The following is a 14968-nucleotide window of genomic DNA, read 5'->3' on the forward strand; positions in this document are numbered from 1 at the left end:
AAAAATATTTTATTTCAGCATAACTTTGCTTATAATCTTTAACTCTTTTAAACAAGCCAATAAATTTTATTTTTCCGTTCAAACTCCAATTTTCTGATAGTTTTTAACGAAATAAAACATGAAATGAATGGAAATTGTTTTTTTAATGTTCAATACACATTTAAAAACATCAATGAAAAACAAAATTCTTGACATTTTTTCGTTAATTGAAAGAAGTTCCCGCAATTATGAATAACTCAACTCTAATATTCAGTTTTCAAATAAACCGTGCTTATGAATAAACTGCCTGTATTTGAAATGAAGGATTCTTGTTCAAAAAAGCTTTTTTATTCAATTAAAAATGTTTTAATCAAATTTCATTTAATGAAAAATGAATGAAAATTAGTCCAAACATGAAGATCGATGGAAATTTATGTTTAATAAACGAATGTGAATGTATTCAGTGTGACTAAATCAGATCAAGACTGTGACCTCAAGAGGAATAATTCTTTCAAATTTTCTCCAAAACAAATCTCATCAATACATACTCATTTGATACACGAGACAATACCTCTGTAACATGACAAAAGAAAATTGAAGAAATGACAAAATGACTGACAAGATATTTATGACTTGTCAAAAAGTGTTATTTTAATGATTTCATAATTCTCAATAACTGTAATAATTAAGATCAAAATCCATATACAATAATTGTTGTTATTTTGAAAAAAATAATAATTTTTATAAATATTATCGAGTTCTTAACTTTTATTATTTTTCACAGGAAATGTCAGAAGAGGATTTTTTTTATAACAATTTGTTATTGACCGTCTCTGACTTTCATTGACATAAGAGAAAAAGATAGTTGTTTCAGATTTTATCAATAAATTATTTCCAAGCTCTTAATAAAGCTTTTCAAAGATTTCACTATCATTCGTATTATTTTGTTATAATTAAATTGAATTGAATAAATTAATTTTATTAATTAATTAATTTTTTTTTTTTATTTTTTTGCATCGGACGATGCTTCAAGTGATTTGTCAGGTCACAGAGGTATACATGATACTTTCAAATAAACTTCATTTGCACTCAGAAAAAATTATTTATAAAATCTCAGAGAAACTTAAAATTCTATTTCTCCGAGATTTCAATCATTAATAATTTCTGAGAACAAATGAGGATTTTTTGAAGATTTTGAATGTCAAATGAGTTTGCATTGATGAGATATATTTTTGAAGATTATTAACAGAATTTTTTTTTGCGTTGTTATGGAGAGATCGATCTCGTCCGATGAATTATGTGAAGTCCTGTATTTTATCTCACATGTTGTATTTGATAAGTTCAATGATAACTTGAAGTTTTCTGATATTCATCCTCAAGATATATAAAAATTTGAGTTATATATGAATTCCTAATTTTAAAAATATTTTTTCGAATTGAATTTTTTTTTATGCATTTATTAAGAATAATATTGTTAACTCGTTCTTCATGGACTTATAAATTCGTAATGTATTTCAATTTAATTTATCATTCAAATAATAAAAAACCTCTCTTATATCAAAAAAACATTAGAAAAAAATATATAAATGAAGTTTTTCCAGCATTTACCATTATTATTTAAATAACCGTGATCAAAAGCATTAATTGAATAAAAATCCACATTTCTTCCTTCATTTTAATATTTCACGATTAAGTTGAATATCCATCTGCAATGAGGCCTAATTTGACAATTGTTATGTTTATTGTTGCAGCTATATTTATTCCTGTTGAGTACATTGTTGTTACATGTGTATTTTCTCCTCGTCTTCCCGGTTTGTTACCGAATTTTAATAATTTTTTTTTCACTGTAGTAAATTGAATTAATAATACAAGAAATAATTGATTCGCATTTTGATGAAAAAGGTATTTAAAACGTCAATTGTTTACAATGGTTATTATTTCTGTTCAAACAGGAGAAGCCAATGGTCAAAGTTCAAAGAATAGCTACTTTTCATTGATGAACATACTTGGAATATTGATTTATTATTTGCTTCCTGCTTGTTCATTGTTAGTTCTTTGCTGCCCTGCTGATTTAAGTTTTGGAAAAATTATACATAACTTTTTTCTTTTCATTTTTGAATATTTAGTTAATTTACCTAATAAGGAGTTTTTGCTTAGTCCAATGATGAGACATCGAACGGCTGGTGTTCTTCTTTCATTTTTTACCGAGTTTGGGTTCGTTGCAAGTGAATTTATCCTTATTATTTTCGTATTGGGAATTGTACAGAACTTGATATCGAAAAAATACAACATTATCGTATATGCGGTGAGCATTGGACTGCCAATATTTTTAATATACGTTGTTATATGGGTTATTAGAATGATTTATAAAATTTATCATCTTAAAGATACGATCGTGCAGCAACCTGTTACGCAAGTTCATCACCCTGAAACCATCAACAATGCAAATACAACATTATATCAACAGCAATCGCTTGCTGAAGATAAAGATTAATTTTAAATTTGAAAGTATCATTTCTGTTATTTTGCGAGTTACGCTTTTTATTTATTGTTTTAAGTTATTTTATTTATTTTATGAGCTGTTTAATTATAACTTTTGTGAAATTTCTTTTTGCATATTGTTGATTTGTAGTTTTGTTATTTTTTTACAAAATTATACCATAATAACATTATTTTGAGTTTTTCCATGCTCGCTTGCTCAATGATTTTCATATTTATAAGATATGTATATTGTGAGTATTGTAAATTTGACTCAATGGAACTGAAAAAAATTGATGATGTTCGTTTATGCCTTGAATCACTTCCTGTATGCATGAAACTTTTTTAACATTATTTTCCGATTCAACTTGAATCATTTTTTTTTTCACCAGTTCAATGCTTCAACAACAGAATTTTCATCTTCTTTGAATAAAATCAAAACATATTTGGAGTCCTATGTTCTGAGAGACATGTATTTAAATCCTCCAGATTATTCTGATCTTAATAAAGTAGACATTGCAGCAGAACTTGAAAAAATACATCAAAGGAATGATTTTAAAAATGGATATGAGTTTTATATTACATTGAGAAATGCTATAAATTCATTGGGAGATTCCGTAACTGTATTTGATGCGCCTTGCACATCGTCATTTTTTGCGCTTTTGCCATTTAAGTTTAAAATTGTTGAGAATTGGGGCGCAGGAAGTGAAATTTCGTCTCGTATGATCGCTGAGCCAAACGACGATGCCGATGCGTATGAGCATTATCTGAGCGAACCAGATCACCCTGATATTAGTGGCTGCACCATCACGCGCATATTCCTTCCCGAAAACGAAGACACACACGAGAGCGAGGCCGTACGTGTGCTGCAGAAATGGGCGGACGAGAATCTGAGGCAGTACAGAAACCCGGCGGTGCGGCTGAATGCGGCGCTGGAGATGTTTTTTGCCTCGAGGCCAGCGCAGGTTGTGGATTTGCCGAAGGGAAATGTGACGGTCACGTATAAAAGAAAGATAAATAGAGGAAGAATTGAGAGTGGAGAAGGAAAAGAAGGAGGAGGAGGAGAAGGAGAGGGAGAAAAAGAAGGAGAAGAAGGAACAGTTGAAGAAAATAGAGATTATAGAGAAAATAGAGAAAAAGAAGATATTAGAAAAAAAGGAAAGAAAAAATTAAAAGAAATAAAAGGAGAAGAAATAAAAGAAGGAGAAGGAGAAGGAGAAGGAGAAGAAGAAGTAAATGTAACTTTGTCATGGTACGGTTGTTCGCTTGATAAAATGGAAGATTTAAATTCGATTTGTCCAATTGTTAGCAAAAATGGGAAAGATATAAAAGATAAAAAGATGGAGGAGGCTGGAATTGAATGGGGCGATGAGGAAGAAGAGAAGAGAAGAGAAGAAGAAAGAGAAAGAGAAAGAGAAGGAGAAAGAGAAAGAAGAGAAGGAAAAGGAGAAAGAAAGGGAAGAGGAAGAGAAAGAGAGGGAAGAGAAAGAAGAAGAGGAGAAAGAAGAAGAAAGAGAGAGAAAGTTAAAGAAAAAAATAAAGAAAAAAGCAAAGAAAAGCAAAAATTACAGGGAAAAAGCGAAAAAGAAGAAAAAGACAGCAAAAAAGGAAGGCATTTCAAATTCATTTCAAATTCTCATTCACAATTTCATTCACATTCACTTCAATCATATCAGATGAGGTTACGTCCTTCTTCTCTTTCTCATTCTCCATTAGTTTCATCATCATCATCATCATCTTCTTCTTCTTCTGCTAACATTTCACTTTCTTCTTCTTCTTCTACTTCTCAAACATATTTGTCTTTCGCTTCAAATCCAACAGAAAATGAAGAAAAAGATGGAAAAGGCAAAGAAAACATAGAAAATCCGGGGGGAAACAAAGAAAATGATGAAAAGCTCAAAGAAAATAAAGAAGAAATTAAAGAAAATAAAGAAAAAGAAGAAGAAGAAGAAGAAGAAGAAGAAATAAATGAAGAAGAAGAAGAAGAAGAAATCGAGCACATTGTAGTCAAAGACGAAGTTACTGGCTTAATTTTCAACAAACGCAAAATCGGTTTCTTAGCCATCCAAACTTTATCCCCTGAAAACACAATGAATTTCTCCCGTTTTATATTCCAGTCGGTTAAAAGGTTTAAAGAGAAAAAAATCGAAAAACTAATTTTAGATTTCCGGACAAATATGTTGGGACTCACGGATTATGCGTCCCTTTTGTACATTTTCTTTTTTCCGGAATCTTTTCCGTATTTTGGGCGGGCAGAAATGACTAAAACGAAAGTCACACAGGAAATAACAAAAGTGATGAAGGCGGATTCATATGCCTCGTTTGACGATCCAGACACGTTCATGCCAATTAAAAACGATTTTTTTAGCTCAAAAACGGTAGAAAAAAAAATAAAATTGGAAAATGGGTCTGAAATAACGGGATATTTCACACAGCCATTTTTAAGAAACATCACAAGGCTGAAAATGTTCGATTTCCACACAGAAAATTGGGAGTTTTTGGGGCAAAATTTGTTTGAGCCACAAAATGTGGTTGTTTTGAGCGATGGCTTGTGTACAGCGGGTTGTGCGGCTTTTGTGCAGCATGTGAAACAGAGGAGGCTGGGGAAGATGGTGGGGGTGGGGTATATGGAGAAGGAGAAGGAAGAGAAGAATGAGGAAATGGAAATGGAAAAGGAAGGAAGAAGAGGAAGAAGACTTATGAATACCAAATGGAAGGCCGAAGCTGACTACAAGACTCCATATTGTCCTGCTCCTTCATCATCATTTATTTCATCATCATTAACAACTCCTTCTTCTCTTTCTTCTTCTTCTTCTTCTCCTCACATTCACAATGATATTTCTTCATCTTCTTCTTCCTCTTCTCCTTCTTCTTCCTCTCTCAACACAATCTACGGCAAAGGCCGCTTCCTCATGGCCCAGTCAGCCACAGGAGGCTATTTCTCCGCTGAGAAAATCCAATTTTACAAGCAAAACGGCGAAGGTGTGGTGAATTCCTCTAATCTTCCTGAGGGTTTTGATAGAAAAGGCAGTGACATAAGCTTCAATATGATTGGTTTGAACTCGTTTGACCCGAAATTCAGCAGAGAAAAGCCGATTTTGTATGAAAACAGCGAAGCCGACTGTGTTTTGCCGCTGTTCGAAGGGAGCGGAGAGAAAAGCGACGAATCGCTGAAGAAGCTGGTGGAGTTTGTGGAGCCTGTATTTGGGGTGTGTTTTGGGTGGGAGGTGGAGGTGGACGAAGGGTGTGGAGGAGAAGGAGAAGAGGGAGGAGAAGAAGGAGAAGGGGAAGGAAAAGAGGAAGAGGAAGAGATTCTTTCAAAAAGATCGATTTCATCTGGTTTAACTTCTTCTTTTTCGGCTTTGGAAAACGAAATATCAGTAAATTCCTCAAAAAGCAGTGAAAATTCACTAAAAATTCCAAAACCCTCAAAACAACCCAAAAATACCCCCATTTCCAAAATAAGAAGAGCAAAACACGCAGACGACGGAAAATTATATGGACATCCGTGCAATTCAGAGACGGGGAAATTTGACAAGTCGAAATGTGTGTTTGCGCGGTGTAAAAGTGGGTTTTATGAGACTTTTGAAGGGAAATGTGAGAAAATTCCAGATATGAGCCAGAAGAAGAAGAAAGAAGGAGAAGAAGAAGGAGGGGATGAGGAGAAGAAGAGGAAGCAGTGGATGTATTTGATTGTGGGGCTGTCGGTGGGGCTGATTGTGGCTGTGGCAGTGGCTGTGAGTGTGGTTGTGTTTGTGAGGATCAAAAAAGGAAGGAGAAGGAGATATTTGATGATGAAAGAGGGGAAAGGGAAGGGGAAGAAGGGGAAAGGAGAAGGAAAAGAAGGAGGAGGGAAGAAGAAGAAGAAGGGAAAAGAAGGTGTTAATATGGGATTATTGAAAAGTGATGAAGAAGAAGAAGAGGAGGAGGAGGAAGAGGAAGAAGAAGATGATGATGATTATGATGATGATGATGACGATGATACAAGAAGTAGATATACGGCTGTTACAATGGAGACGATTAAGAGTCCAGGAAATGAAGAAGAAGAAGGAGAAGGAGAAGAAGAAAGAGAAGAAAGAGAAAGAAAAGAAGGCGAAAAACCAAATTTGGAGAGTCTGAGTTCAATGAGAGGAAGGCGGATTATAGTGAAAGTGAGGAGGAAGACGCAAAAAGCGGAGGAAAGAGGAGGAGAAAGAGGAGGAGAAAGAGGAGGAGAAAGAGGAGGAGAAAGAGGAGGAGAAAGAGGAGGAGAAAGAATAGAAAAAAATGAAAATATTCAAAATTTCTCTTTTGCCTCTCAAAAAATGGAAGAAAAGGGAAAAATGGAATCTTTTACGAATGTGGCTAATGTGGCGAGTGCAGAAAGAGAGAAGAATAAAATGATAGAAATCAATCCATTTGAAAAAGAAGGGGAAAAAAAAGAAGAAAGAGAAAGAGAAAGAGAAGGAGGAGAAGGAGGAGAAGGAAGAGAAGAAGAAGAAGAGGGAAATGAAAGAATTGTGATTCATCCAGCTTCGTTTGTGGGGCAGGAGTCGTTTTTACGTTCTTCTTCTTCTTCCTCCTCTTCCTCTTCCTCTTCCTCTTCCTCTTCCTCTTCCTCTTCCTCTTCCTCTTCCTCTTCCTCTTCCTCTTCCTCTTCCTCTTCCTCTTCCTCTTCTTCTTCTTCTTTCTTCTCTTTCTTCTCTTTCTTCTCCTTCTTTACCCTTTTCCCTCTCAGCAAAGAAGAAAAAGAAAAAGAAGAAGAAGAAGAAGAGGGGGAGTCTTGTGATTACAATGCCGGCAAATGCAGAGACTGGGGTGGATGTGTCAAATGGGGTGCCTTATGGTGCTTATGGATCTTATTCAAATGATAAATAGATGATTGAAAAGTTTGGGATCTTTTTTTTTTTTTTTTTTTTTTTTTTTTTTTTTTTTTTTTTTTTTTTATTTTTATATTTTTATTTTTTAAATTATTTTTTGTTTTTTATTTTAATTTTAATTTAAATCTTAATTTTTATTTTTATTTTTATTTTTATTTTTATTATATTTTGTTTTATTATCTTATTTATTTATTTCCAAATAATTATTTTTCCCATCTGAATTTATAATCCTTCATGATTTATATTATTTGACAAAATTTTAGAATCCTCAGAAGATATTAATTTATTGCATAAACATTTGAGAAATTACGATTCGAAATTGAAGCTGGAAGAAATATCATTTGGAGGTCTTACAAGTTTCTGCAAACAACATGGACAAATGCATTTGCATTCAAGACGAAAGACACGCACACAAAAAAAAATACTAAAAATAAAAATAAAAATAAAAATAAAAATAAAAATTAAAATAAAAATAAAAGTTAAAGTAAAAATTCATGAAGTTTTTCAGAGATTGATTGATTGCAGATTTGCTTGCTTGTTTGGATGATTTTGGAAAATAATGATTACAATGATAAATAAATAAATAAATAAATAAATAAAGATGACGAAGTATTTATTTGGTGTACAGAGAGTGAAAGCTATTTTGCTAATGCTTGTGGATGCTCCATTCAGGAATTAGCTGATTTTTTTGTTTAGCTTTTTCTTTTTCTTTTTTCTTTTTTTGTTAAGTTTTGTTTGTTTGATTTTTCTTTTTCTCTTTTCTTTTCTTTTCTTTTTAAACTTGTTTATCATCTCAAATGATTTATCCTGATGAAAATTTTTCACTCAGAAAAGAGTTTCGAATAAGAAAATGATTACTTTTATGATTTTTCTCATCAAAAGAACTATCAACAACAATGAAATTTTGAATCTTTATTGATTGCTTTTTTTAATAAAAATATTTATTTAACAATTAGATTATCATGTACTTTGAAATTTTACATGGAAATTTGTTTTTGAAAGAATTTCGCATTTTCATGAATCGACAGCAAACAATATGGTATTTCTTTTGTTTAAATAAATAATAATTATTCCTTTCACTTCTTTTGATTGGTTTTTGGAACTGGATATTGCAATCTTCGCATCCATCTTCTTCCATCTTTTCAAGTTACTCCATTTTTGCAATCTTTCTTTTCGCTTCATCTGCTTCTTAATCCTTCTTTTTTCCCAATCTTCTGCAAATTTCAATAAATATTCGCAAATTGTTCCACACAATCTTGTATTCAAGCTATGCTTATTGAATATCCTCAAAAGCACAGATCTAAAAAAGTTGCTCTTCTACAAGTTGTCAGCAGGTAAAAATCAGTTGCTTGATTGACATCTTATCAAAAATGGTTAAACAATACCGAGTTAATTTTGTGCACCAATCTCTTGTTTATCTGCAAGTCTATACAATGCACCCAGCCAAATCGGCTTTGTCTTTGTCGTGCAAACTGAAGATGTGAAAGAGATCCCAATAATCTTCCAGCCATCTCCTTACCATTTCCTTTCCATTTGTTTCTTTTTTTCTATTTTCTTCTTTCTCTTCCAATCAACAATTTTTGTTAATTCTTCCAGATAAAAAAATAATCCTTTAAAAAAATAAAAAAAAGGTTCAATCACCAATAATTCAAAAAAAACAGCGATCACAGACCAGTTAATTTGTAATTGTTATTCATCACCTGCACTTCTAAAAGATATGGTTTTTGTCAAACATTCCATTTTTTGAGTTCTTATAAAATGACATTCAGTCAAAAAAAAAGAATTTTTCTTACAACATCGTTTTTAAAAAATCAATTATAAATTTACAGCCCTTATTATTTTTTTGAGTATTGGGATAAAAAACAAGTTGTTTCGATGAGAATCTTGTTTCATTTAATTTATCAAATTATAATGGTAATTGTTGATCAAAACAAATATATTTATTAACAAATATTGAAAATAATGCTCACATTTTATCTTTATATGAGATTTTTATGAGGTTTTTTATTTCAATAATTTTTTTTTTTTGATTTTTTTGGAATATTTGTGTTGAAGTGAAAAAAAATTTTTTTCTTCCATCAATTTTTATATGATTATTATTCCTTTTTGGAAATAAATGTTAGAATATATATAATTCAACAGAAAATTTGATTTTTTAAAAAAATCGTTTTTCAAATGAGACACCCATTTTTTATTTTAATGAAATAAAATTTTATTAAGGGCGCTTATTATTTTTGTAACATTGATGTCTCAACTTCTTCAGTTTGCAAATGAAACTAAACAACCCCAGAAAAGAAACGTTACTACAAAGGAAACACTCCATATTATGAAAGATTTTAATGAGCAATTCAACAAATATGAATCGATTAAACATTTGGCTATTTTGCTTGGAAAAAGTCAAACAGGAAAAAGCACAATGATAGCTGCTTTATTGGGAATACCACTTAAAGAAACAAGGGAAGGAAAAATCGTGAAAGTCAGCGAATTATCTATTGGACCAAAAATTGGAAATGGGAGAGTTGCCCAAACACAGCTTCCAACAGCATATAAACTGGATGATCGTGTTTGCCTGTTGGATACACGCGGATTTCATGGATGTAATATCGACATTGAAACAGACATTCTTAGTACACTAATCTTAGAAGTTAATCTGAGAAAATGCAGCAATGTTTCAGTTTTGTACTTAACTGAATTTGGTAATTATTTCGATTTCTCAAAACTGGAAGCAGATATGCTACTGGTGAACGATATTTGTGAGGATATGAATCTGCCCGTTTTATTTGTTGCCAACAAGTGCAAAGAGCCACTGAAATACGAGCTGAAAGCAAACAAAGAACCTGAAGAGACCCAAATAACGGAAATTGAGAAATCCCTTCACGGACAGTTCATGGAAATGTATAAGGAGCAAATGTATGAGATCCAAAATAAATATTTCAAGGAACTTAATCTTTCAGATCCAAGTGCACAAAGTGATGAAAAGACATTGAAAGTCATCCATGAAAAAATTGAAACTGCAACAGGGTTGGAACAAGCAAATTTGGAGAAGTGTTTGAAACAACTAAAAATCCTCACTATCCTGAGAAAGGCACTTGAAGAAGGACGATTCATATTTAATGATCCAGTGAACAGTTTCTCAGTTGATAGACTGAGAGGCATTTTACGTGATGAACGATATTTTGTGCATTCTAATCGTTTATCGCTTGGTAGATGCACACCAGAATCATCGATGTTCCTTAATTCAGTTTCTGAAATGGCGATTAAACTGAGTTGGCTTGTGGAAGCAATGATCGGCAGAATGCATTTCCCCAAAAATTTGGCATCGACCAAAGAAGCATGCGAATCTTTCATAAGGATGCTGGAACAAGACAGCAGCAAGCTGAGTGGAAATGAAATGAAACTCTACGATGACTTGAGAAAATTAGATGTTGAAAGTCCAGAACTTGTTGAAACTCGAATCGAAAATGAAGAGAATTCAATAAAGGAAATTGAAAAATTGATAAAAGACAATAATGATCTAATCTCATCGCTCGATACGGATGAGTCTGTTTTGTACGAAAAATATCATTTTGAGAAAAAAGATGGATTCTTTTCAAGTGAAATAGTTGTCGAAAAACCTGTCAAAGTCCCAGGCTCAATGTTCAAATTTATTCCAGAGAATGAATTAACTCATGCCGATGAGGACAAATTGAAGCCAAAAATCGAAAATGGATGGTTTCGAGGAGCATTCAAGGCAGAAAAAGGAATTAAAAAAATAATTGAACCCAGTGTTTCATTGATAACACAGCTATTAACATTCAATCCAATAATATCTGCAATTGGTTCAATTGGAACCAAAGTTGTTGGTCATGCTTTGAATTATTTCATGCCTGATCGGGCATGTGCCTGTGAAGGAACAATTGAGTTTTATGCCCAATCTGGTGACATTCCATCAAATAAGCAAAAAATTGAACAATATAGGATCAAAATTTTTGAGATGGTTAAACAGGCTGAAAAGGTTAGAAAAAACATTGACTTTTTGAATGATACAAAGAAGAAAATAAACAATACAAAGACAATGCTTGAAGAAGCAGAAATGATGAAAGCAGTTTGGCAGAAAAGAGTAGAAAAAGTGGAAGAAATTTTGCGGTTTTGTGATGAATGCGACAAGAAATATAAAGAAAGTCGAAAATTGATTGATCAGCTGTATTTTTTTGCAAAGCACTATCTTCCACAGACGTTTGTGAATCGATTCAAAGCAGGCAAATCAATTCCATCAACTTTGAAATCCTTTTTGCCATCTTCTTCTGCTGTGCCATCAATATCAAGTTCTTTTGACGTGTGCCAGGAAAAAGAATCTTCTTTCTCAGCTGAATCCTCATTTTTGCCCTGTGTTTGTGAATGCAAAGCAAATGAAGATGAAGAGGAGGAGCAAGACTTGCCACTTGAACAACAAGTTGATGAAGACAAAAAGATTTTGGCGAGGTTTATGGTTGCATTAGAGAAACTGGAAGAAACTCACAAACAGCAAAATACTATTTCTTTGGAGTTTGCGGGAAAATTTGATCCAAAAGAAGTGGAAAAGAGTATTGATGAAATCGGAAAAATATATCATCAGACTGCTGGATGTATTGGATATTTCGAGCAATTCAAAAAATGCATATTTTAAACTCTGAAAAGGAAATTGAAACGTTTTCCATTGAACCTTCTTCCATTGATTGAAAGATGAACATTGAGTTGCATTTTTATTTATATTCTGTTTTGTTTTTTGGATCTTGATTTGAAATGGGACGATTTATTTTCTTCACAAATTTTGTTCCACACAATGCTTTCTAATGTTTTTCTCAGTACTTAAATTTTTCTTTGTTTTTTGGGCATCATTATAATAGAATTAGATGAGATAATTAATAAAAATTTCTGAACAAATCCTTGTTTTTTCATCAATGCAAAAATTATGTACCATTCATCTTGTCAAATGGATCCGTTATAAAATGGCTAATAACTGTAAAAAGTTTTGTTTTTCGCTGTTGAATCTTATTTCGGTGAGTAATTTATCATGCTGCCTTTTATATTGGGAAATAAATTTTCTGGCTCACAGAAGCAACTTTCAAAAGTATAAAATTTTCAATGAAATTTATAATATCTGTGATTATTTTTCATATGTTACAAAATTCTTTCATTGATGAAAAATTCAAAGATTAATTCCAAACTTTTACTTCCATCGTTTGATTTAACCCTTGGTGACGTGAGGAAAAAAAATCGTCACGTCCGTCACCACTTTTCCACTTCAAAATAAAAAAAATAAAAAATAAAAAATAAACATTTCTAAACAATATTTCTGATATCCTTTTTTTCCAACATTTAGCTTATATTCTTTATTTTTTATCAAAAAATTTTATAATAATGAAACCCATAATAATATGATCATGTTATAAACGTTGCTTTGTTTAATAATCTTGTGAGAAATCCATATGTGTTTCATGAAGTTGGAAAAGTTTCTTTTTCGTGGTATTGTCTAATAATTATTTCTTTTCGAATGATTGAATTCAAATAAATGTTTATTAATTATTTAAGAGAAAATAGCACAGCTTTCTGAACACAACTGTATCGTTAACAATCAGACAAAGAATAAAACAGAAAGGTTAACAGGTGTGCAATGTACTTGTGTTTGAACAATAGTGAGTGGATTTCTTTCTCTGTTTTTTGTTTTTTGAAGTATTATTTTCTAAGCTGGAACGTTGTTTCAGCAATGAAAAAAAAAAAAATAACTACAGAAAATCGTTAAAATGAACGAAATAGCGAAAGTAATGAAGCAAAGTTAATTGGAGACCATTTTGATCGAAGAACTATTCAACAAAATAGATATAATGATTGGAGAAAAGAATCTTTCGATGGAAAACACAATTTTCCTGTTAAAGCTCGTTGGATGTCACAAAGTGCTGAAAATAAATTCTTTTGATGAATTTGATGAATTATTATTGGGAAAAAGAATGAGAGAAATGATAATTGATGAAAATAAGAAGAAAAAAGAAATGAACGAAAAGTTAATGGCAGATCTCTGTGAATGATTCATTTTTCTGGGCCACAGACGTTCGTATGAATTGTTTTCAATCGGTTTGCCGTGTCTTCTGAAGGTTGCCTCGAAGAAAGACGAGATCGAAGAATCTCAAAAGGAAGTGGAAATGGCTTTTTAAACTTTGAGCAATATTGGATGTCATGTTTGAATATTTCTTTTTTTATTATGGAATCATGGATATTTTTTCTCTTTTTTATCAGCCAATCGAGCAAGGTCTCTTTTTGAATGAAATGACAGTAATTGTGAAACACCATCAAGAGAACAGAATCTGACATGACTTGCTTCTAATTCTGCTTGGACGTTTTTGATAAAAAGATTTTTTAAAAAAAGAAAATCTTGAAGAAGTGATTATGAAAGAATTGCATTTTGCAAGAGGGGTAATAAAGGAACTGGAAGAGTTGACAAGAAATGTGAATTGGAAGAAAGAGAAAGAAGAGGAAAAAGAAAAAGGAAAAGCAAGAAGAGCTTGTTTTGAAGAGATGGCTGCAATTATTGGAGTATTTCTTGGGCTTGTGCTTATTGTGGAATGAAAAATATTCAGAGCTTATCAGATGCGTTGTTCAGTTATTTAGATCAGCGAAGGAAAATTTCAGAGAAATCAGCTTCTGGTGCATTGTTTTATTTGTAGAAGCAGCGAAAAGCAAAGACTTGCAAGTTGATGACTTGCTGGAGAGTGGAGCTGTTGATGTTGTTTTGGAGGGGATTCAGCAGTTGACATTAGAAGACGAAATGATAAATCAATTTAGGAATTTTTTATGAATCTCTCAAAAAGATTGAAAAGAGAGATGGACGAAGCAATGGACAAAGCGAAAAGAAAGAAAAGCAGAAGGAGAGTGTTTGAAAAGATGGTTGAAGAAGGATACGAAGATATCATAGCAAGCTTTCATGTTACTCCTGATTTTCTTTGCAGAAAATATAATCGATATTTGACTTTGAAATTCTCGATTATTTTGTAAATTCTCGAGGAGTTGCTTTGAGTCTAATTACTCAAAAATGACATTTTTCCATTTTCGTCATTTCGTTAAAATAGAAAACTTTCATTTTATTCTTTAAAAGCGACTGTTTTTCATTATTTCAAAAAAAGTGAAACGGAAATAATAATAAAACAAAGTTAAAAAAATTTTTTATGTGTGAATTTCTTTCTTATAATCATTGACTCTTAAGAGGCATTTTCCAAAAATGAATTGTTGCTTTTGACTTCGTCAATATGTTCGATTTTGAATAATTAATTATATTGTTAATAAACTCCTGATGACCTCACTTTTTCAATTGCAATTTCAACATACCCTGATTGAAAACCTTCGCCTGTCATGCTCACAAACAAAAATTCTTATCACTTCACGAAAGCAAATGTGAATCTTAAAATTGTCCTTGTTTAAAAAAAAAATTTTATTTTTCTGTAATGTCACATACGGATCTGAATAAGTGAAAAAAACGAAGAAAGATAGTTTTTGATATTAATAAGTTTCGCCTTTTTCCGATGATGATTATCGTATCACATGAAGCGAAAAGTTTGATGAGTTTATCAAACAAAGAATTTTACAAAAACGAAAGCGTTGAATTTGCTTCTTTGAACAATCAGAATTAATTATTCAATCAA

General features: G+C 31.9%; 4 protein-coding genes across 4 annotated transcripts; all 4 read left to right on the plus strand.

Moving 5' to 3' along the window:
• Positions 1 to 1690: 1690 nt before the first annotated feature.
• Positions 1691 to 2473, plus strand: MONOS_5583 (uncharacterized protein; the record flags this gene model as incomplete). Its single annotated transcript, XM_067875748.1, has 4 exons — positions 1691 to 1790; positions 1852 to 1881; positions 1932 to 2054; positions 2106 to 2473. 4 exons carry the CDS (start codon positions 1691 to 1693, stop codon positions 2471 to 2473), a joined length of 621 nt encoding a protein of 206 aa, XP_067727543.1.
• Positions 2474 to 2927: 454 nt separating this feature from the next.
• Positions 2928 to 8222, plus strand: MONOS_5584 (uncharacterized protein; the record flags this gene model as incomplete). The annotated part of the gene is made up of 2 exons (XM_067875749.1): positions 2928 to 7325; positions 7580 to 8222. The coding sequence occupies one exon, from the start codon at positions 2928 to 2930 to the stop codon at positions 7305 to 7307; it is 4380 nt and encodes a 1459-aa protein (XP_067727544.1). The 3' UTR covers positions 7308 to 7325; positions 7580 to 8222.
• Positions 8223 to 9561: 1339 nt separating this feature from the next.
• Positions 9562 to 11961, plus strand: MONOS_5585 (uncharacterized protein; the record flags this gene model as incomplete). The annotated part of the gene is made up of 1 exon (XM_067875750.1): positions 9562 to 11961. One exon carries the CDS (start codon positions 9562 to 9564, stop codon positions 11959 to 11961), a length of 2400 nt encoding a protein of 799 aa, XP_067727545.1.
• Positions 11962 to 12772: 811 nt separating this feature from the next.
• Positions 12773 to 13597, plus strand: MONOS_5586 (uncharacterized protein; the record flags this gene model as incomplete). Its single annotated transcript, XM_067875751.1, has 4 exons — positions 12773 to 12800; positions 12867 to 12941; positions 13427 to 13510; positions 13569 to 13597. 4 exons carry the CDS (start codon positions 12773 to 12775, stop codon positions 13595 to 13597), a joined length of 216 nt encoding a protein of 71 aa, XP_067727546.1.
• Between the last annotated feature and the right edge of the window lie 1371 nt (positions 13598 to 14968).

This window comes from Monocercomonoides exilis, assembly GCF_001643675.1.
Source record: "Monocercomonoides exilis strain PA203 chromosome Unknown scaffold22-1379369, whole genome shotgun sequence".
NCBI lineage: Eukaryota > Preaxostyla > Oxymonadida > Polymastigidae > Monocercomonoides > Monocercomonoides exilis.